This window comes from Rhinopithecus bieti, unplaced genomic scaffold (assembly GCF_001698545.2).
Source record: "Rhinopithecus bieti isolate Rb0 unplaced genomic scaffold, ASM169854v2 scaffold_13112, whole genome shotgun sequence".
NCBI classification, from domain to species: Eukaryota; Metazoa; Chordata; class Mammalia; order Primates; family Cercopithecidae; genus Rhinopithecus; species Rhinopithecus bieti.
In genome coordinates, this window is record NW_016807891.1 from 2640311 (window position 1) to 2663916 (window position 23606).

At 34.9% G+C, this 23606-nt stretch overlaps 1 protein-coding gene across 2 annotated transcripts in view; it reads left to right on the top strand.

Annotated features, from left to right (window-relative positions):
- Positions 1 to 23606, top strand: part of UBE2E3 (ubiquitin conjugating enzyme E2 E3) — an 83150-nt gene continuing 59544 nt past the window's right edge. The window contains exons 1-3 of one of the 2 annotated variants that reach the window (XM_017884055.1): positions 1 to 317; positions 853 to 1071; positions 2878 to 2928. In XM_017884055.1, the coding sequence (XP_017739544.1) occupies positions 878 to 1071; positions 2878 to 2928 (245 nt within the window). In that variant the 5' untranslated portion in view covers positions 1 to 317; positions 853 to 877. The remainder of the gene's footprint in view (positions 318 to 852; positions 1072 to 2877; positions 2929 to 23606) is intronic. The other variant, XM_017884054.1, reaches the window with a different exon arrangement.

The following is a 23606-nucleotide window of genomic DNA, read 5'->3' on the forward strand; positions in this document are numbered from 1 at the left end:
CCCCGCGCGGCCCTCCCCACAAAGGGCCGCGGAGCTGCGTGGCCGCCGACGCCGGCCGCGGCTCGCCTCCGCGGGCGCGGAAATTTGTTGCACTTCTTGGGGCTTTGTTTGTTTGTTTGTTTTTCCTCTGGGTTTCTTATTTTTTTCGTTATTTTGGACAAAATGTCGGTCTGTGATGTAAAAATTGAGCGAGGAACCTTGGTGGCATTGGGAGCTTTGCAGAAGGTGCAGTTTGAATTCTGCTTTTCCCAGGGTGGCAGCTAGGTCTTGGCCGGATGAATCTTCGCTGCTGGCGGTGGAAACAGCTAGAGGAGCTCGTTAGTTGATTTTTAAATTTCCAAGTGTTGTGTTTAAAGGCTTTACGTGCACTGAGAAGGAATCGCCACCTTAAATAAGCATATGGGCGATTAACAGGGTGTGTTTCCTCTCGGAAAGGGAATTTGGTAGCTTTGACCAATGTCAGTGTGTAAATATTTAGACGTTATTAGTGACTTTTAAACATTTTTCAGCGAGATCTGTTATTTACAGTGTGTCATATGTTATTAATGCTTGTTGCCTAAGTTCCTTGGCAAATCTGTTTCATGCCTTCTGAGAAAGTAGACAATTGATAGATTGTCCAAGAGATGGAAAAAAATGTGAGTGGGTTTTCTAACTTGAGTTCGGCAAATCCCTGAACGCTGGCGTTGTGTGACACATCACCTCCCCTGTACCCTTGTTGTATGATGAAATAAGTGTGAACACTTTTGAAGCTTTTTCATTACAATACGATTTTAGATGAATAGAAGAAAATGCTGTTGGTTTATTTCCTAGATTTAACATTTTCTCCCCATCCTCCCCTGTTCTCTTTAAAAGTTTTCCAAGAGATAACTTTACCAAGATGTCCAGTGATAGGCAAAGGTCCGATGATGAGAGCCCCAGCACCAGCAGTGGCAGTTCAGATGCGGACCAGCGAGACCCAGCCGCTCCAGAGCCTGAAGAACAAGAGGAAAGAAAACCTTCTGCCGCCCAGCAGAAGAAAAACACCAAACTCTCTAGCAAAACCACTGCTAAGTTATCCACTAGTGCTAAAAGGTAATGTGTAAAAGAAGGATCCAGCACACTTTGTCAGGTTGTCTTCCAGGTGGTTGGACGCGTTTGTTGGTTTTACATCAATAGCAATAGTTCAGAAATATTCACTTCATTATCAGTTTATTTGTACTTGAATGAGTTGTCATTCTTTAGGTGGTATGTAAGCAACCTTGCTAGAATTATGCTTTTAAGCAAACTTACTCTGTACTTCGGTAACTTCAGTTAAGAGTGTCCTTGAGTAGAGATGAGACTAACATTCTGACAGATTGTTTAAGGAGTTGGCAAGGAAAATTTGGTGAACCCAAATTAGATGGTACTTTGGGGATGTTTCCTTTTATGAGTCATAATCTTCTTTAATGAAATTGACACTTCCAGAGATTAGCAGGGCCTCTCTTCATGAAACTTAATGATCAGAAATGATCATATTTGCTAGAGAATTGCAAATTCAGGCCTTTGCTATGTTTGAAAGCAGATTTAAAATCGTGCTGCGAATCTGCTTACAGTTTTACAAAACATGACTTTAAATCATGTATCACAGGTAACTTTCGTGGTTAAATTGTGATTATCCCTCCCTGTGCTTGTGAGGGCAAATCAAACTGAAAAGTAGCCCTTTACAGTTTGAGGTGTCACTGGTGATAGAAAACTTTCATTGTCCTTGGGCCTCTTCACTCTGAAACTTGTGGATGTGCTTGACAAGTTAATACTCAACAGCAGGAGAAACATATTTAATTGGATGTAAGTGGAAGATCATTTGTTTCCTGTTGATTTATATTTTCTGATAGAGAAGAAAAGATTCTGTCAATGAGACTCTGTCAGTGGTAGTAGTAGTAGAATATCCACAAACTCTAGTAATTATACATAAAATGTATAATCTCTACAGCGTTAGCCAATGTTGACATTTTGTTAATTTTTATTGATCACAACTAAAGGAAAAAATGTAAAAACTGATCAAATACTACATTCTGTGGTGATTCATAAATACTCATATTTTTCTATGGATTTTCACCTTTATTGTTTCAGTAATGATGTGTTAATAACTTGAGAATATTTTTGAATGGCAGCAGTCTTTGACATAATTTAAAATCCTTCTCAATTTGGTATAGTGTTGATGTGGAACATATTAGACACATCTAAAGTTTTGAAAGCGTATTAAATTTGAATCAAATCAGGGAACCGCTTTTCTCCCCCTTAACTCAGGCCTATGTATTTTCTCTTTCTCTCAATATTTACTAAATTTAAGTGCTGTGCCTATAATCAGGGAAGACAGAAATGGCTAAATTAGAATGTCAAGTAGTCTTCGAAAGTTTTTCACCAGTAAAGATATTTATAAATTTTAAACTTTTTTTTTTGACAGATAAAATATTGTCAGAACTGTTAATGTGCTCTTGCAGTAGCCTGTTAATTTTTACCTCAGTAAAAGTCACTCGAAGTCCTTGTCAAATATTCCAGTGCTTTCCCTCCTCCCTTTTTGTCTCATTTGCATATAAGCTTGAAAAGAGAATTTCTTTGGTAAAAAGTGTTTTGAAATAGATATTATATTCTTTACTGAGTACTAGTGGATGAGTATTTCTCAAATAAAGTGTAAATGACTTACTTATTTGCAGCAGCAAGTGAGAAAAAAAGCTGCAAAGTTTCTGTTAAGGGATTTGGGTTATGCCTCTGAGAACAAAGAGGAAGCAGCCATGTTAGCATTACTGAAGGCAGAGCCAGCCTTGCATTTAACTGCATGGTGGTAGAGGGCAGTGTAATTCCCTGGTTATTCTGTAGACTATCTCAAATCCTTTTTGTCTCTTCTCATTTCACTAACAGAATTCAGAAGGAGCTAGCTGAAATAACCCTTGATCCTCCTCCTAATTGCAGGTAAGAAATGAATTTTGTTGTTTTGGTTTCAAATTGTGGAAAAATATCAAGAGATTGATGTATTGTCTGGATATGTGTGCAGCAGAGGAGACAACGTTTGCTTCTCTACAGCTTTGCAAGTGCATTAAATAAAAATTGTAGAAGGTGAACTAGATAAAATTGGGAGAAAAAATACTTTTTAGCATAAGTATACTTTGTGGATTTATGAATATACTGATTTTGTGCTTCTGAGATTCTTATGAATGGTGCTGATTTTTGTTCTGATGTATTTCTGTAGAGGGTGTTTATTCAGAAGTATACTGAAGAAACTTCTAAAATTTTGCTCAGCTTTAAAGTTACTGCTTGTGTGCAATCTGGACTGACCTTCCCCATTTAGAAATTGCTGAATGTGGTGTTACAAAATGTAAATGCAGTAAACAAGCATATAGTTGGTTCTGTTTGATTTATTCAGTTACTAGCCTTAAGGATAAATTTTATGGGCTAAGCTAATGGTTTTAGTCCTCGTTTTCTACAGAATGCATTGTTGGAATTATTTACGTTTTAAGCAAATGTCCTGATGGCTTGAGGAAATTTTTAGTAATTTTGGTAGTTGGAATATGTGTTATGAAAAGCAGTAAATGAATTGGAATTGCGGGAATTCATTTCAGTGGAACTCAGGTAGATGAATTTAAGATTATTGGTTGGTATAAGATCCTTTAAAAGTATCTGGTTGATTATTTTTTCTCCAATAATTTTTTTCATTTCGTTTGTATAGCGCTCTATTCTTTTTTAAATGACTATATGGCTTACAAAATTGAACACACATAGAAAACAATATTGTAGATAATTTGTGAAGAGATATGTGCTCAATAATGTGAGCGGCTGCAAGAAATAAGGCAGTTTTATGGTTTGGTAGGAAAATGTTTTCATGTTTAACCTGTATTTCTGTTACAAGTTGTATTCACTTGGGATGATCAGACCCTATCTCTGAAGTCTACTTGTGATATATAATAGGATAATCCAGTTACTTCTTATTGTGTATGTTAACTGGATCCTCAGATAAGGTGATTTGATCCTGATTTATCCGTTGAATGAACAGTTTGCTTGTATTTGTAATTTCAGTTCAAACAGGAAACATGAATGTAAACTAATTTTAAGGAGATAGTGGTATGTGAGTTCTCAAAGTATTACTTAAGGGCTGTGCTGTCCAGTAACATCGCCACTTGCCACATGTGGCTGTTGACCTCTTCGGTTGTGGCTAGTCCAAAATGAGATGTGCTGAAAGGGTAAAATTTAAACACGTTGGGTTTTGAAAACTTAGTACGACAAAAGAATGTATAATATTGCATTGACTTAAAAAATATGTTCATTACATGTTAAAATAATATTTTGGATGTATTTGGCTATAAAATGTTATTAAAATGAATTTCAATTTTTTACTATTTTAGTATGGTTGTTGGAATATTTAAAATTACATGTGTGACTTGCATTATATTTCTATTGAACAGTGCTGCTTTAGAGAACAAGCAAATCAAAGTATTTTCCCTCCAGCCTTCTAAATGGTGTGTCAAATCTGTAGCCATTTAGAGAGGTCAAGTTAAATTTGCTCCCTGGAAGAATCACTTAACTTGCAGAGTGTATTCTGATATTTCCCATTATGAAAAATGTAAAGATCTATCAATTCAGAACTCTTAAATGTTTTAAAATTGCATGTAAGGTCAAACATTTTTAAAGCTTTCTGTTGATTTTCTGCAAATGGAACAAACTAATGTATATGCATAAATCTAGAAAGCCTAGTAGACATGTGTTGAGTGCCCTCAGAGCAATAGCCTACTGTTGCAGTTACCAGAGAAATCTGCTTTACATGTTTAACTCGGGAATGTTTCCTCAAGGTCACTGAGAATTATTTTAGAGAGAGTAGAATCTTTCCATGAGATAGGAGGTTTCACTTGTCTTTCTCTTTATATACCAGATTTCATTTAAGTCCTTGAAATAATGCTCCCTCATTTAGTAATTAGACTAGTGAAACATCAAAACTTTGGGCTTTCTGTGAACAATAACATGGAACACCTCATCCCTGCTTTCCCTTGTCACAACCTGTGATGACTATCACCTACTGCAAATGACATCTTTTAGTTCTCAAGTTCTTTTAGTAGATGAGTTTATGTGTGGCTCTAGTATGTGAAAAACAGACATAAAATATGTCTTAGTAGGGAACCAGGATAAGTTGTTGCTTATTATTGGAGGCAGTGTTTTTCCGTATGCCTCACATGTAAAATATCTGGATACTTTGTTTGTCTTCAAATCTTTTGGGTGGAAGAAGACCTAGTTTTTGTCCTTGAGTGGGAATTGGAATACTGAGTATTCAGTAAAGGTGTTTTAGAATTTTGACAAATAAGAAGCCTGAATTTGTATTATATTTTTGCCTTCGTGTCAGATCTGTGACAGACTGTGGTGTTATGTTCTTTTAATTCACAAGTGCGTAAATGAGAATTTTAGCTTTACGGTGATTGTACAGTTTAAATTTATTAATTTATGCTGTAATTAAAAATGGAATCTATATTCATAAATTCTAGAATATGTGAATTCATATTGCCTGAGATCTATGAAACCTAAAAATTTGGCTTTCATGTGTAGTTATTTAATCAGAATTCCATTACAGTCTTGAATACGATTTTTACAAGTTTGTCAAAGTACATGACGGCTTTAATTCTTCCTTGGGGAAGAAATGTAAAGTGTATCTGTGTACATTCAGGAAAAAGTTGAATGAAATACAAGAAAACTCAGCAAAACAAAAATTATTCAGACTGGGACGATTTCTCTAAAATCCATTCCTATTTTTTAATTAATGAAATATTCTTTAATTAGTATATAGTTACATCTAGTACATACACACCCAGGGTGATGTTAGTATTGTGTATGGCTTTATACATGTTTTAATATATTTTGATAGCATTGATATTTCTTTTCCTGATAGTGTAAAAGTTTGATAATGACATTATTTCCAGTGATTTGATGTTATTTTAGGTTTTAGGTATTGGAGGGCCATGGACCATAGTGTATTAAACATAGGGATATATTATTTATTGGTTTCAGTTTATGCTGTTTACATAGTATAAATAATTGATACATCAATGAGAGTCAAGGGAAATTGTGTTATGGGCATTTCCCTATTTGTATTTAGAGAGAATTATTGACTAGAATTGTTTAGTGATGTGTTATTAAGACATTTACTTTCCATCTGTTTCCCAGAGGGTGTCCTTGTCCTCTCCTAGTCACCACTTGTACGAACAGCAAAAGTTTAGAAAGCTACTTGATTTCTAACTTAACCCTTAATTTCTTTCCATATAGGAAGAAGCACAAATATACATTCTTAAAATACTCATCAGTATGTTCAGAGTGAATCTATTCTGAAGATATTCGGGGGTATTTGTGTTAATAAATAGTTTATTGATGTGGGAAAGGCCGTATTGGGGGATATGTATTATAGTTTCAAGTTTATAGTATTAATATACTGACTAGCAAAACCTGAGATCAGGTAATTTCGTTAACTTTCTTCTTTAAAAATAAAAAAATAATGAAATCATAAAAGAAGCAGTTGTTTCTAAACCAGTAGTTGGTAATCTCTCGCTTCCTCATTAGCCTACTTGTCTGAGGATAAATTCTACTTTCTTCTGAGGGTTGCTACCACTTTCCATCATTTTCTAGGGTAGACTAGAACTTTGCTACTTAAAAGAGTGCCCTGCAGACTGTCAGCATCTGCGTCACAGATGAGTTTGTTAGAAATACAGACTCTTGCTTCCCCCAGCCTGCAACCCAGAATTTGAATTTAACAAGATTCCTGGTGAATTGCATATGTAAGTAGGTTTGAAAAGTGCTAGTACTGGAGCAAAACTGTCTGGGTTGAGATCCATGCTCTGCCACTAACTTGCTGTGTTACCTTAGATACATTTTGGAATATTTCTGTTCTTCTCAGTTGTAAAGTGGGGATTAAATTAATACCCCCCTTTATAATAGGGTTATTGTGAGGATTAAACGAATTAATATGTTTAAGTTTTGTAGCAGTGTAAATCGAGTCAGTAAAGTGGCCACAGCAAGATAAAAATGGGAGACACAGTGTAGCGGTGTGCTCTCACTGTTGCTGGCATTTTCTCCAGTGCATTGACGTCTTATGTAATTTTATCTTAATTCGTCACTAGATTATTGAGTACAAGTACATAACAAGCAATTTGTTTTTTATTGTCCGTAAAAGTAGTTGCTAGGAACTTGTGTAAAAAAGAAAATAAACCTAAAAGCTTCAGGCATAGATGAATAAATACTGCATCCCTTTTAAAGGAACATACATAAGATTAATGATATTTAATTCAATAGAGAATATTATGATTGTCCAGTAAAGTATAATAAACAATTTTTAGATAAGAGTAATGATTGTGTTTTCCCCTTTTAAAATATAAGAATTTGTGATTTTACTGTGAATGGGATTATATCAGCAGTTCTGAAATTCACATTCTGGGTTGCTGTTACCTGCATTACCTAACCCCATAGCATTCTTTCCTTGTCTGTGAACTAAGGAGAAATTTTGAAAGCTTTTTTCTAATTGGCATATGAAAACAGGTAATAATTGAAATAACGTGTGATCCCTCTATTAGCTTTGTTGGTTGCTTGTAGAGTACTTGGTTGTAAACTCTCTCACACATATAGATAGATTGCTTTTCCTTCTTAATACGTTTGATTGTTTTTGTTGTAGTGTTTGCTACAAGATTGTATCTCATTGGTTATCTAGTCCTTTTATTTTCAACTCTTCAAAAGAAAGATCCTGGAAACCCCTTTTATAAAATTAAGTCTTAATTGGAAGCTCGACTGTAAAACAGATAAATATGGAACTACTCTGACAAAGTATTTTTCATCTGACTGTGCCGTGGTCATCTACAGGTAGTTTATATTATTAGTTTTATTGTTGATAAATTCATTTTGGCATCAGTATAGACCTCAAAGGTCATGAGGATTTTTCTGGGGACTTGGGCATTAGTGATAATTTTAAACGGTTTATGATCAAAGCAAATTGATGTTTTATTTCTCAATAAGCCAGTAGTTTTTTTCAACACAACTGTAATAAAGTACTTTTTTCATGCTGTATTATAATACTTGTTTACCTTCTGCAATAGCGAGTGTTCCTTGAAGGCAGAGATTGTCTTATTCATTTTTGTATCTCTTCCTTCCTTCACATGGTGCTTTGCATGTGAAGGTCTGTTAATAAATAAATTGAAGTCTCTCAAACTGACATAGAAATAGCAATTCCAGGCAAAACAATGACTTAAGAGAAAATTTATTAAATATCCTATACGTTCTTTACCTTTTCAATAATTATGATACTTAAAAATATTTAATAATCTATTCACAGTTTACCTAGCTACTGTTTTTGCTTATGAGAGGAAATTGATACTCACAGTAGGCCTAGTTATTTCCTCCATACATACCAGTATAGCAGAAATGCTCAGTACGCTGTGTGACTAGAAACATTTTCCAAAGGAGTGACCAAGTGAAAATAATATTCTTCCCTCTAAACTTCACATTTTTATTAAGGATCTATTAAGTTCAGTGCAGATAATGTAATTAGAAGGTGGGTAAAACAGCGTGTGCTTTTAGAAAAGTTACGTGTTTACTTTGCAGCTACATGCTGCAAATCATATTCCTCTCATAACCAATTAATACTTTATTCTTTTCTTAAATGCGTTGCTGTAACAGCAACTATGGCTATGTTTGATTTTCAGGAAAATCAACAAGTCTTACATAGAGTGTAAGGACATTCAGATTGAGAATGAAGAACTTGACCTTTCAGTCTCTTCTTCCCTATCAATATGAGATGAAAACATAATAAAATCACTTGTAAATCTAGAGAAATAGAAAGTGATTTTTTTTTTTCACATACCATTTTGACAGGTAAGTATATTTGGGCATTTTAATTGGAATCTGGAAGCTGAAACATCTTCAAACTTTTAATCTTTTTTTTGCCTTTGGATCAGTGGTTCTCAACTGAGGCAATTTTTATCCTGCCCTTCCCCAGCCCCCAGGCTAGGTGACAATTGGTAATGCCTGGAGATATTTTTTGCTTTTCATAACTGAGGGAGAAGGGGGCTACCACTGACATTAGTAGGTAGAAGTCAGGGATACTGCTGAATACCCTATAATACATAGGACAGACCCCCCACAATAAAGGATTACCTGGGCCAAAATGTCTAGTGCTGAAGTTGAGAGACCCTCCTATAGATATTTGTTCCTGTACTTTGCCTCTTGAATGTTTGAATAGTTTGCTTTTGACTGTTTTCCTGTCTTATTAGTGATGCCTGCTTAATATATTCACCTACACCCTCCTCAGCTGATTCTTCACTTCCTGCTACTTCTATGCATAGTTTACACATATCTTACATTATTTGACATACGTGTGTATTATTTTTTATGTGAAACCACAGGAATGGCTACCTTGAGTACCTGCTAAATTATGGTCTTCTGAGGCCAGAAATGCTTACAGCAGTATTTTTATTTCTTTTAGGTCTTGTGCCAGTTAATTATATCCCTGCATGATCTAGCTTTAGGCTGATTATGTCTATTCTACTAGGGGTATTAAAATAACATCATGGAGAAATAATATTGGACAGTCATCAAAATTCAGTTTGACATTGAATTACACGCAGGTTAGAAATTTGTGCTCCTCATTTAGGTTTTATTTTCATCATTATGACAATACACGAGTTACTTCAATTTTTACAAGTTCCCAATCCTTTATTTCAAACCTTTGGGGCCGGATGTATTTCAGAATGCAGAAATTTTCATGTTTTAGAAAGGTAATATGATGTGTTTGTGGTACTTTATGTAATCTGTTCCACAGCATTACTGTTTCTCTGCATTACTGTTTCCACACCAAAAATGTATTAATATTCATACAGGTGGGATAAATAGAAGCTACAAATAGTTTCAAGTCAGTTCAGATTTAGGGTTGCTACCACATTATTTTGTAACAACCTTATTAAAACTTTGTTTTTTTTTTTCAGAGTTTTGAGATTCTAGAATTGTAGATAAGCTGTTAATGGCCCTATACAATAGTTCCCCCTTATCTGTGGGGAATACATATCAAGACTCCTCGGTGGATGCCTGAAAGTTGACATAGTAGCCATTGTTAAATAAAATGAGGGTTATCTGAAAATAAGCACTGCAGTAGTCTATAACCAATTCTAATAGTGGAGTCTGATAGCGAAGACCACTACTAAGTGACTAGAGCAAGCTTGTTCTACCTGCAGCCCTTGGGCCACATGGTGGCCAGGACATCTTTGAATGTGGTCTGACACAAATTCATAAACTTTCTTAAAACATTATGAGTTTTTTTGCGATCTTCTTTCTTTTCTTTTCTTTTCTTTTCTTTTCTTTTTTCTTTTCTTTTCTTTCTTTTCTTTTCTTTCTTTTGCTCATCAGCTATTGTTAGTGTTAGTGTATTTTATGTGTGGCCCAAGAGAGTTATTCTTCTACTGTGGCCCAGGGAAACCAAAAGATTGGACACCTCTGGACTAGAGCATATACAGTGTGGGTAAACTGGACAAAAGTATGATTCAAGTCCAAGTGGGATGGAACAGGGCAATGTGAGATTTCATCATGCTGCTTAGAATGAGGTGCGATTTAAAACTTAAGAATTATTTCTGGAATTTTTCCATTTAATGTTTTTGGATTGTGGTTGACCTAGAGTAACGGGAACTGTGGGAAGTGGAACTGCACGGATAAATAGAGACTGCTTTGCTACTTCTGTTACGTGACCATGACTGAAATTACTTACTATTAATGATGAAAGGGTGTTTTTATTTTCCTTTGCTTTCTTTTTTGCCTGTTTCCTAATAGCTTATTTTGGTTTCTCAGTTGTTATTTTTGGTTTATTGAGTTTTTTGTTTTGCAACTTGTATGCTTAAGAGTTCTTTTCTCTTAAGGTGAAACTATCAGTGTCCACTTGTTTTTAAGTTGTTCTTTGTATGTTGGGTTGTTTTTTCACTTTGCTTTCAAATACTGTCTTTTAATCATTCCATTCATTTTAGATACACAATATTACACAGAAAGGAAGATAATCTTTAATGCTTAAATACTTAATACTTATGTATGTATTTTGCCTTACATTAAGTGCAATTAGACTATAAAAGGAGATGTTAAATTTTGCTGGTTGTGTTGTGATTACAAACAAAACTAGAAGGCTCAGTGGCTCAACATATAAAGATTTATTTCTCACTCATGTGAAGTCCGCTGTGGGTCCAGAGACTATCTTGGGTAGCTCTTCTCTGTGTTGACTTGTGTCTATGTATCTTGTAGCTCTGACATTTGGAACATGTGTCCAGGCAAGACACCTGGAAGGTCATGTGGCAACTTTCAAGTGCTTTGGTCTGGAAGTAAGGCATGAATTAGTCATCCGTGTAGAGTAACTGCAAAGTAGCTGAAAAATGTGTAGAAGTGTACAGATACTCGGTGAGAAATCAGTTTCCGTGCCACAAAGTAGATACACATATTCTCTCTCTCTCTCTCTATGAATAAGTGACTTTCACTCTCACTTCAAAAGCTTAAAGAGGAAATAATTGAGTACCAGCTTGGCACTGTACTAGGTTCCACAGTACGGAAACCTAATAATACAATATTTTGTTTTAAATCCTAAAACAACTCTATGAAGTAAATATTATTATTCTGTTTAGATTTCAAAACTGAATGTGATGAGAAAATTGCCAAATGTCATGCAGTGTGTATGTGTATATGACAGATCCAAGGCAAAACCTAGTTTTGACTTGAAATGAAAGCATTTTGGTTTTGTACAGTGCTGTTTGAAAAATCTGGTAAAAGCAGAGTCGATACAGATCTATAAGTACATGCTTAGTGTAAGTATATCCCTTTCATTTGCTTATTTCTCAAAGGATCCAAAATACTGTTCCTGTCCGGCTTTAGAATCTGGCAAATAAAGTCCAGATGGTGAATTGGAGAAAGAAGAGAGTTTCCTTCTTTGGCTTGGAGATGCCAGGCCCTTCCTACATTTATCTTTTTAAAATTATCATTCAGAAGCATTTTCTTTTCAGGTAGTATTCCCCAAGTGGTCAGCTGTCTTGTGTTGTTCTCTTTCTTTGTAGGAAGACGGTCAGGGATTGAATATGATCATAATGGAAAAGGTAAATCTGTTTGCAGCCATGTAATTCTTTATGTATGGCTTTCTTATAGGCAGAGGAGTAACTTTTAAATCTACCTTTACTTTTTTCTCTGGGGTATTGTGAAACATTCCATGTTTATGAATTGCTTTGAAATTGGAAAAATTCTCTTTGCAGATAAGAATTTTGTGTTTTATGAGGAAAACTCCAATCATGTAAGATTTTAAGGGATTTTAAAGCTGATCTCTCAGTAATGTGAGCATGTATTATCTTTTAATATTGATACCAGCTCTGATTTTTTTTTTTGCAGAAATTTGGATTTTTTTTACTAGGTTCCTCTTGTCTTGTTTTATATATTTCATAGTTTATTTAAACTGTTTATCCTAAACTTACGAATTTGTACTTTTAAATTTATGTAAACTTGTGATCATTAGTATGGGGATTTGCTTTTTCTCTTTTCTTTTTTTTTTTTTTTTTGAGACAGGGTCTCACTCTGTCACTCAGGCTGGAGTGCAGCATGATCTTGGCCCAGTGTAACCTCTGCCTTCCAGCCTCAAGCTATCTTCCCACCTCAGCCTCCTGAGTAGCTGGGACTACAGGCGCACCCCACCATGCCCAGCTAACTTTTTTTTTTCTTTTTGGAGACAGTCTCGCTCTGGAGTGAAATGGCACAATATCAGCTCACTGCAACCTCTGCCTCCTGGGTTCAAGCAGTTCTCCTGCCTCAGCCTCCCGGGTAGCTGGGACTATAGGCATGTGCCACCACACCCGACTAATTGTGTATTTTTTTAGTAGAGACAGGGTTTCACCATGTTGATCAGGCTGGGATTTACTTTTTCCAGTGAGTCTCTTTGGAAGAGTGGCTGGTCCACTTTATAAAACAGAACTAATGTTCTCAGGGTGATCTACCACATTTATATATTTCATTTTAAATTGATGACATTATTGAGTTTTATTAAGCAAATATGTGCCTTGCATCTTGTCTAAATGCAGTAATAAAGTTAAATTCTAAAGCCTTGAGATTTTTCTCTCTGTTGACATTCTATCAGTTTTGTAAGGGTGTATAGAGAAATAACAAAAGCTTGTTTATTGCATCTGTTTTCGATGTGCCTGTCAGTAGGTGGTGATAAAGTAATACCAATAGTGAGGATCAGCTTAGGGTCATTCAGTTTTTAAACATCCCAGTTCCCTCTTTTTGGTCCTTCATGTGTATAATAATTGTTTTAATTTTATGGTTATTCACAACAAATGAAGCTTTGAAAGGAACTGCGGTGTAGTCTGTCTTTTTTGGAAGCTTTTGGACTAGTTATGCCATTCCAAAGTTTTGCTGCTTTAATGTTCCAGAGCAAATATACTCAGTCATTCTGTTTAACTTCCAGCTTGTCTGGGGAAAAATAAAGACATCTCTAGTCCAAAATTGCTTTTGGGAGTATAGTTCCACATCTTTTGGTCTGAATGAAAGGCCTAGGGAAACATGAATTTTGTTACCTTTTTATTTTATTTTCCTTCACTTATAAATCATCATCATGATCCTCCCTTTACATCCATGCGTCTCACTTTTTATAAACACTGTTTATTCCCTTTCTGAGGGTGGTTATTTGTAGTTAGTTTTGCCATTTACAGTCTTATAGGTCCTTTACAAATGGATCATTTTTTCACATTAAATTTTAGTAGGTCGAGAATCCATTTATTCAGGGTCCCGAAGAGAATCAATCTCAGAAGATTGTGACTACATATTTTTTATGGCTTCCTTTTGCTTTCTGTAGTCTTCTCAATTTAAACAGTAGCAATAACAAAATGTAGAGGGTAGCATAAGGCATTGGCTTTATGATTTATTCTTGCCTCATACTTGCTTCTTAGGGTATTGGTGTTATTTGTTAGATTTGGAATATATATGCTTGTACTAAATTTACCTGGTGTCACAATGAGAAGAAACCTGGCATTTGAAGGCTTTGAACACAAACTCATAGGCATGTAAATCTGTGTGGAATTCAATGGCAGTTTTAACTAGTGTGCCTTTAATTTTTCTTCATTTTATATCTACACCAGTGTCCTTGTAAAATTTTAAAAGACATTTTTCTCATCTTCCCAGATGCTTACTATCCCCATTTCCATTAGAAGATGCCAAATACTCATTTTGTTCTTTTGAAAACCCTAAAATAAGCATGTTGCAATTACCACTTTTCCCTTCTGCCGAGGTTTCTTAATTTTGGAGAACTTGAAACATACACAAAAGTAAACAGGCTGGTATGATGAACCTCCATAAATATAACCTTTATCCAGTTTCAGTAGTTACCTAATCATGGCCAATCTGGCTTCATCTATGCCCCTATCCATTTCACTCTCCCATTATTACATTAAAACAAATCTCAGACATCATTTCATCTGTATCTTAAAATATGCAAGTATTTCACTATGCACTTTCAAAAGATAAGACTCCTTTTAACTTAACCATTGTGACATCAGCATGCTTACAAATTTTCAGTAGCTCCGTAATCAGTCATTGTTTAGGGTTACAAATGGGTGTTGTCCTTCCTTCCCCACAGTTATTTGAATGAGGATACAAGTAAAGGCCAGTTGACCTTTGAACAACATGGATTTAAACGAGTGCATTCATTTATACATAACTTTTTTCAATAAATTTATTGGAAAAATATTTAGAGATTTACAATTTGAAAAAACTTGCAGATGAATGGTGTAGCCTAGAAATAGTGAAAATATTAAGAAAAGGTTAAGCTTGTCATGAATCCACAAAACACATGTGGATACTAATCTGTTTTATCATTTACTACTGTGAAGTAATACACAAATCTATTATAAAAAGTTAGAATTTATCAAAACTTACATAGACATTTACAGATCATACATGGTGCCATTTGGAGTCAAGAGAAACGTAAACAAATGTAAATACTAAATCATAACTGCATAAAATTAACTATAGTACATACTGTATTACCGCAGTAATTTTGTAACCACCTCCTGTTGCTGTTGCAGTGAGCTGTAGTGTTGCAAGTATCTGCTTAAAACTATGTGATGCTAATCATTTCTGTATAAGCAGTTCATCACCCAGTAAATTGGGTATTGCAGTAAAAAGTGATTTCTCCTGGTTCTTGTGTATATTTTAGTGTGTTTAGTGCAATACTGTAAAGCTTGAATAACACCATGGGACCCATGTGAAGTGGCGCTAGTGATGCTGGAAATGCTTCCAAGAAGCAGAGAAAAGTCATGACTTTACAAGAAAAAGTTGAATTGCTTGTCGTGCGTGTACTGTAGATTGAAATCTGGAGCTGTAGGTGTCTGCTGTTTCAGACAAGCTTACAATATTGATAAATACAGTATAGTACTGTAAACGTATTTTATCTCTCATGGTTTTCCTTTGCTTATTTTACTGTAAGAATGCAGTATATAATACATGTAACATACAAAATGTTTTTGTTGTTGGTAAGGCTTCAGGTCAAGAATAGGCTATTAGTAGTTAAGTTTTGGGCATCAGAAGTTATACTCAGAGTTTTTCTTTTTTTATTTTCTAATCTATAAGGTTCTCCTCAGTGTTTTCTTCATTTTTGCAGTTTGTTTATTGAAGAAACCAGGCTGAGTTTCTTAGAGTCTGTTTTGCTTATTGGATTTCTGTGGTGTAGTTTAATATCTTTCTTCATCCTTAGTGTTTCTTGTATGTTTGGGATATTAAACTACACCACAGAAATTCAAGCTGGATTTCTTTTTCTTCTAACTAGTACTACTTTTTGTTTGTTTGTTTTGTTTTAACAAAACAAAACTCCTGGTGTGCTTTTGTATCAAAAGACACCTAAGATCTGGTTGTTGTTTTGTGATGTTAGCAGCCATTGGAATACAGTTCTAAACAGAAACTTATTCTCATCTCCTATTTGGTTACCTAGTCATGCAAGTTGCATACTAAAGGTATAATATGTGCTTAATGTTTTTCCCTTACCAATTTTTTCTTCTTTTTCAAAATAGCGAGTTGGTGTCCTAGTATCCTTTTCAGAATGATTGCCAACTCATAATTGTATTTCAACCCATTGTAGTACTTCAGTTTATTGCTATCATCTTTATAGAATTTCTTAATTCTTAATTAAAAAAAAAACTTCAGCTTAAATTGCTTTGCTCTGGGAAACCTTAGAGGGTAAAAGTCATATGGACCTATTTGGTGTGTAACAATGCAAGTGCATACATTCAACTTAACCATTGCTCTAGGTATTATTTTGAAAACTGAATACTTATTTAAGCTGTTGTTTCAAACATGACATTCTTCTAGCCACTTCCTTGTCAGTTGTCAGAGATAATTAAGTCTTGGCATTAGGAGAACTGAGATATCTTTATTAAAACTATAGATCTGCTTTAAGTTTTGAATTAAACTGAGGGGGGTAGATTAAGGTAGAAGGCAAACCTTTATCAGAATCAAATTAATTTGTCACAATAATTGAACTTGAAAATTAACTCTGTTGTTTATACAAGAAGCAGCCTCCTTTGTCTGTTTAGTGTTTCTCATCAGGGGCATCTTAGTTATATTTGACTGGATTGTGCTTTGAGTTGGAAGACATTGAACATCCTCAGACTCTGCTAACTAAATGCTATGTTCTGGCCACCAAAACCTGCCTCTTCCCCCCATTTCCAGATATCTTGGAGGGGAGGGCCTATCACTTGCACTTGCAAATTACTGGTCTAGATTCCACATTGCAGTGATAGCAAATCATAATGCTGTAAGAAACTAATTTTATATAGCATTACTTTGAGTAATACATAATAATTTGTAATAGTTGTGTTTCTTACATAAAATGTATCTCGGCTAAGTTTGTGTGATTTTTACTGCATATGTAATTGTCTAACATGTGAAAAAAAAATTTCTTCCTCTAGCTTTTTACTTTTTACACCTCCCCGCAATTCTGAACTCTCATAGTACATTTGAACTTTGTGCATGAGCTTAATGTGTATGTACGCACACACACACACGGCTCTGATAAATATGTGAGTCTGTGTATCCCTTTGATCTTTTTATTATTAATGAATTCTTTTTTTTCATTTACAGGAAAACTTTTGTTCTGAAAAGGATTTCTGTTCACCCCATTGCTTCAAACTACACTTTTTTTTTACTCTTATTTCTAATCTCTCTTCAATTATTTAACCTCTTTTTCTAAGAGTTTTTTTTAAGCTCATTTAATTGTTTCATCTTTCTCTACTTATTATCCCATTTATCTATCTATCTATTAATTTTTTTTGTCCAGTTTTGTGTCTTGTATTTCTTTCATCTTTTTGTTATATGGCTTTTCCTCTTTCATTTTATTTTAGAAAGGTCATTTGGAAATACTACCTGTTAGTATTTTCTCATATGACTTACTCTGTGTCTTTTTTGTTTTATATGCCCGTGTTCTCTTTAGTTTCATCTTTTCTGACGTACTTGAAATGTCTCTTCTTTCTCCCACCCTCCTTTAGTATTTCTTCATGTATGTGATACATATTCTTTTTCCACCCTTGTGTCGTTTATCCCTTCTTATCTCCCCTAGGCTCTCATGCCACATCGTGTCACAGCTGCTTTTTGGTGATGGATTTCCCTCAGAGTCCCAGTGGTTGTCTATCAAAATTACCTGCATGTAGCTCTCTTAATTGATCTTTATTTTTATCTTATCTTTATTTTTTTCCCATTAAGTAGAAAAGTCTTACGTTGTAGCAAAAGTATTGTTTTCTACTACCTGAGTAAAACTTGAGTTTTCTAGATTCTGCATCTTTGTTTACATCTCTCGTTGCCTAGGATGGCTTTCATCCTTCAAGTGATAGTGATCTTTTAAAGTCTATTTCAGATTTTACATCTTTCCTGCACATGTCTCTTTTGGGAGACATTTGTACTACTAATATTTAATTCACTGGTACTGCCTCTTGTCATGTGCCCTTTCCTCCCAGCTGAACCGGGCACTAGGACTGGGTATAGCTCTTATGTTTCTTTACATTTTCATGTCAGTAAAATGCTGTAGTGCTGTAAGAATAATTTTAATTAACTTAGTTGAAAGTAGTTCTGAAACTTGCCAGATTCTCAAAGTGTAGAGCACAACGGCAACAGTGTTTGACCATACACCTTGGTTTATATCTATTGTCTTGACAAAAATATTAATAGCATTTCCTTTCACTTTTAGAAATACCTGAGTTTGTGTGATAAATTATAGGTTCACCTTACTCTCATGCTATGAATTGGTGGTGTTCTGGTTGGACTTGGTGAATCAGGAGATTCTTATAATCAGCAATTACCCAAAGCAGAGATTCTTACTTAGTGGGCCAAGGGTGACCTGACAATGTGCATTTTAAGAAGGCACATCTAAGGATTCAGGTAGTAATGTGAGAAGCAGTACTCTGTGTCTGGTACTGAGGCCAGTGGTCTCAGTAGGGATAAGGAGAGTGGGGAAGGGGCAGGGGGAGATGATGAAATTCATTTATCCTCTATGAAGCTATGGAAGAACAATTAAGATCATATTTCCTACTTGATTTTAATGGCTAGTCATTTCTTAATCTAAGCACCCCGTGTAATTTACCTATGTCATAATGCAAAATAACCGTTGGTAATAATGTTGGGGGGAGGAGTCTCTACAAGAATATTAAGGCCCTGTGTGTGAGCGTGTCTGTAGTTACAAAGACTTAATGAGAAAGCGTCAAATTGTAGTGCAGACAGCTGAAAGCAGAAGTAAATCGGAACATAATAAGGTGCAACTTTGGAGGAGCTGAAAGCAACAGGTATGTTTTTATCCGAAAAGGAGTAAAACAAAAAAATCTTTAACAGCAGTTCCTTCAGATAATTAACAGATGATTCATTTGAAAGCATTAATTAACTAGGTTGTTTGTAAAAGAACTTTTTTCAATTTATACTTTTAATGTTTATTAAATTACTTTTCTCTATAGATCTGCAGATAAGATATTTTAAATGTGTAAGTGGTATAAATGTCCCGTGTGTCTTACTCTAGAGCATAAGACAAGACGGGAGGCTACCTCAAACTTGTTTTGAAGCAAATGTCATAAGCATCCCCAAGCATAACACCAGTACTGCTGAATGACAGTTATCTAATCTTACTGATGAACAAAAATATTAAAATTATAAAAGGTCAAATTTATTTATTATGATAAGAATAATACCCATCCACGAAGGGTATTACAAGACCGTGAAGAATGGCAGTTCCCAGTACTCTGACACACCACAGTAGGCTAAAGAAGAAAAACTGAGCATTTCAAGAAATACCACAATACCCAAAAAAGGATTTGGTAAATTTTGTCTCCTCACCAGTTGTGAGCCTTTGGGTTGTTTCCACCTTTTGGGTACTGTGAATAGTGTTGCTATGAAGGATTCACAAACACATATTTGTTCGAATACGTGTTTTTATTTCTTCACTATATATTCCTAGGAGTGGAATTGCTGTGTCATATGATAATTTCTCTGTCTTTGTGAGGAAACATTGAACTGCTTTTCACAAACGCTGTGCTATTTTACTTTCGCAATGGCATATTAGGGTTCCAGTTTGTCCACATCCTGGCCATACTTATTTTCTGTTTTTTTCTTTTCTTTATAGGCACCCCCCCTCGCCGCTCATCCCTATTCCCTCCCCCAAAAAAAAAGAAAAAGCCAAAATAAAAACAGACCTTGTACATCCAGGACATCCACATGACGCAGATAAAGGGCTTTGGAGTTAGACAAATGGAAGTTCAAGTCCTGGCTTTACAATTGAGTAACTGTAAAAGCTTGAGCAAGTTATCGCCTCTGATTCTCAGAAATGTGAATAATCCTGTTTCATTGTTGTAAGTGTTTTAGATATTATGTAACTGATATATGTTACATATAATGATATAAAAAGCGGTTATATGGACAAATAGGCATGTTTATGAAAGAACATTTTGAAAAACGAAGTATTAGAACCAATTATAATACAAATATATATTTTTGAAAGTGGTTCTGGCCTACAAATAGCACTGACCAGTGATACAGAATAAAGTATTAATACAGTTTGATAATCGTTTTGTGTTTTCAGCTGCCTTTTGCAATTTTTCTTCTTGGCATTTAACCCAATTTCTTGACATATTAGATATATACATATATATAATTTTGAAGTTTTGTTCACTAGATGTTTGGAATAAGACAGTATATTATAAAACAAACACCTCTTAAAAAATCTATTAAAATAGCTTTCTAAAACATGGGGTTAAGATTATTAAGTGACAGGAATATGTGAATAGTGATTTTAAAAATTGTTGATCACAACTTTTATAATATAAGCTCTAGGTGGATGAAAATCTTATATGTTGTAAAGGATTAAGCTATTGAAAAACTTTGCAAATAGGCATATATATTACTGGTTGAATCTAAAATGTTAACGCTGTACAACTCCAGGGTGTACCATTCACACTGTACTCTGTATTCAGCATAACACAGCACAGAGTAAGTATAGTATAAATGGTATCCGTGGAGTTGTATAGTGTCATGGCCAGGATTAGACCTTAAAGAAAAACTTTTTTTTTTTTTGAAATGGAGTCTTGCTGTGTTGCCCAGGCTGGAGTACAGTGGCTCAGTCTCAGCTCACTGCAAGCTCTGCCTCCCGGGTCCATGCCATTCTCCTGCCACAGCCTCCCGAGTAGCTGGGACTACAGGCGGTCACCACCATGCCCAGCTAATTTTTTGTATTTTTAGTAGAGACGGAGTTTCACCGTGTTAGCCAAGATGGTCTCCATCTCCTGACCTCGTGATCCACCGACCTTGGCCTTCCAAAGTGAGAATAACTTTTTAAATTCATAAGCAAAATCATGAAGGCATTGATTGAAACTCTGTTATGTAAAGTAAGAATTTTTGTGCTTTGAAAAGGAACAAAATTTTAAACACATTAGTATTTAGTGTGTTTAAAATATTTACATCAACATTACAAATAATATATGTTATGCATCGTTAACTCATATCAGTAATAAAAACATTAAGATTTACTATGATGGGGTGGAGAATATGACACACTGACTCTTAAAGAGGCAAAAATTGGAAACAGCTTGGGACGATTGCATTACTTGGACTCTTTCAAAAACCTTTTGGAAGTTTTGAACCACTGCTTCAGAAGAATGCTTAAGAATTTTTGGTTTTCTGAACTCCAGAGTTCCTTTCAAGCTCTAGTGTTTTATAAATGTGAATTACTACATTTAATGTAAATGGAGTGAAGAAATGAAATAAGGTAAAATATGTCACTTATTCAGGAAAGAGAGGTGGGAGAGAAGTACACAGTAGCCTCCACAAAGTTGAGAGCTGGGATTTCCAAAGTAGAATTTTCTAGCTGCTTAAACGGCTGGGGAAAAGAAACATACAATTATGTTTTGCCTTGAGTCCCAGAAGTCCTCCACCCCCCACCCCCCCAACTGTGAATGTAGAGGGTGGGACATCAAGAAGTGGAAATACAACAAAAGAGACAATTTGGGGAAGGAGTCGATTGATACAGCACCAGATAAGTAGGTTTGCTTAAGCACAAGAGAAGGAATAGGCAGAAAGGTGAAGAAAAAAATAAAGGAGATTATGAAATGACCTAAGAGGCCTGTCAAAACCGAAGATAAGGATTCTGACATGTAAAGGCCATAGAAACTCTTTACAGGGTATTGAAAAGAGGAGCTGGGATTTAGAATGTGACAGATTAGCATATAACTTGAGTTGTGGTGGTTAAAGAGACTTGGTTAACTAACTGGGGAGGGCGGAGAGAAAGAAAACAAGCTGAATGCAATTCACCTTTCATATCTGTTAATACACTGTTTTCAAGTATGGATGAGGGGATTTTAAATTTTATTATTTAATCCTCTAAAATGGCAAGACTGTCTTTACTATTAAATACTTGTTGATGAAAAGAAATGTATTTTTACATGTCTTTGCTTTAATAATAGAAGTTTGCAAAGAAGTTGTAGTTTTCCACCTGTTGCATATGGAGATTGAAGGGCTTGAATATCCCAAGCAGCAGACAGTACAGTATCATAGAAGCCTAGTTGGCATTAGCTAGAAATACATATGGCCTTCCACACCTAGCATTTGCTGGCAAATGAAATAGTAGGGATGAGGTTGACTTAATGGCTGGCCTACTGATCACAGCTTGGAACGAATTTGTTTTAATGGATTTCTATTTTACTGAAAATCGTATCGCTTGTTGTCTGCATGATAAAAGTACTAGTACACAATTAATATAATGCCCTTTGATCTAGTTTCATGTTTAATCTATATTATCCATTAATATGTTTATTTTCTATTGCTCACTGTGGTAGGTACGGCATCCCAAGAGGTTGTATGAAAATGTATAGAAGGATGAAGTACATACAGAATGTTTAAGCTGGCGGATACCTATCAATTCACAATACTTTTTTAAAAGACAAACTTAGGAATGATTACAAATGAAGAAAATCCTTTAAATTCATAGATTTAATTGCCATGATTTACAACAGTGCTTTCCAATGAAAATGTAATGTATACCACATATGTAATTTTCAGTTTTCTAGTAGCCACATTAGAAATTGAAACAAAGGAAATGAATTTTAAGTTTTTTAAACTCAAATATGAAAAATTACTAATTTTAATGTAATATAAAATTAAGGAGATATTTTATAATTTTTTTGTACAATGTTTTGAAATCTAGTGTTAAAATATACACCACCTTTTAAGGGCTTAAAATGGCCACAGGTAGCTAGTGACTACTGTATTACGCAGCAGAGATTTACAGTTGCTGCTCTGTGTTCTTCCACTTATCTTGGATTATCTTTTGTTCCCTCTTACATCTTTTTATTGTGCATAGATTTCAGGAACTGGGGCACACCCCAGTTTGTAAAAAGGTGGACAACCCTTCTTGGCTAGAGGTAATTAGATGTGAAAAGTCTGAAACAAAACTCAACATCCTGTACAAAATGCAGGCTTCTTTTTAAAGACTTTTGTTTTGAAACACATCTCTCTGCCATGTCTTTGTTATTGGTATCTTGTGTAGTACATGTGTGCTTTTTGTTTTGAGAGAGTCTCTCTATTCCTTTTGAGAATGGAGTGTATGTCCTGAACATCACTTTTGTGACAGGAAGTATCATATATGTGGCTTAATTAGTATTCCCAGATGGAGTTTATTTAGTAAGGAGCTTATATTAGCCTAAATATATTTTCATTGGTGTTCTGAGATGAAATGTTATTTGTTAGGAGTTTAATTTTTTTATATTAACAGTGTTAAGCAAACATGAGCTAATAATGTATTTATAACTGCTTTATCACATTATAGGCAATCTTGCCATTAGCAGTACTGATGTTTCGGATGACCTCTAATGAGCAAATATGGTATTGTCACTTGACATTTCTAGAAGTACTTTGTAAATAACTTTAAGTCAAATTATTTATGTCTACTTTTGAAGAACTTCCAGGAGGGATGACGCTGTCTCAAGATTTAAAAACAATCTAATTACGATTTGATATAAATTAAGATGGAGTTTCTGGATATTTGGATTGTGATTTTACTCAGTACCCGAATGTCATAAGTCAGTTTGCTGGCTTTGAACACTGAAGTTGAA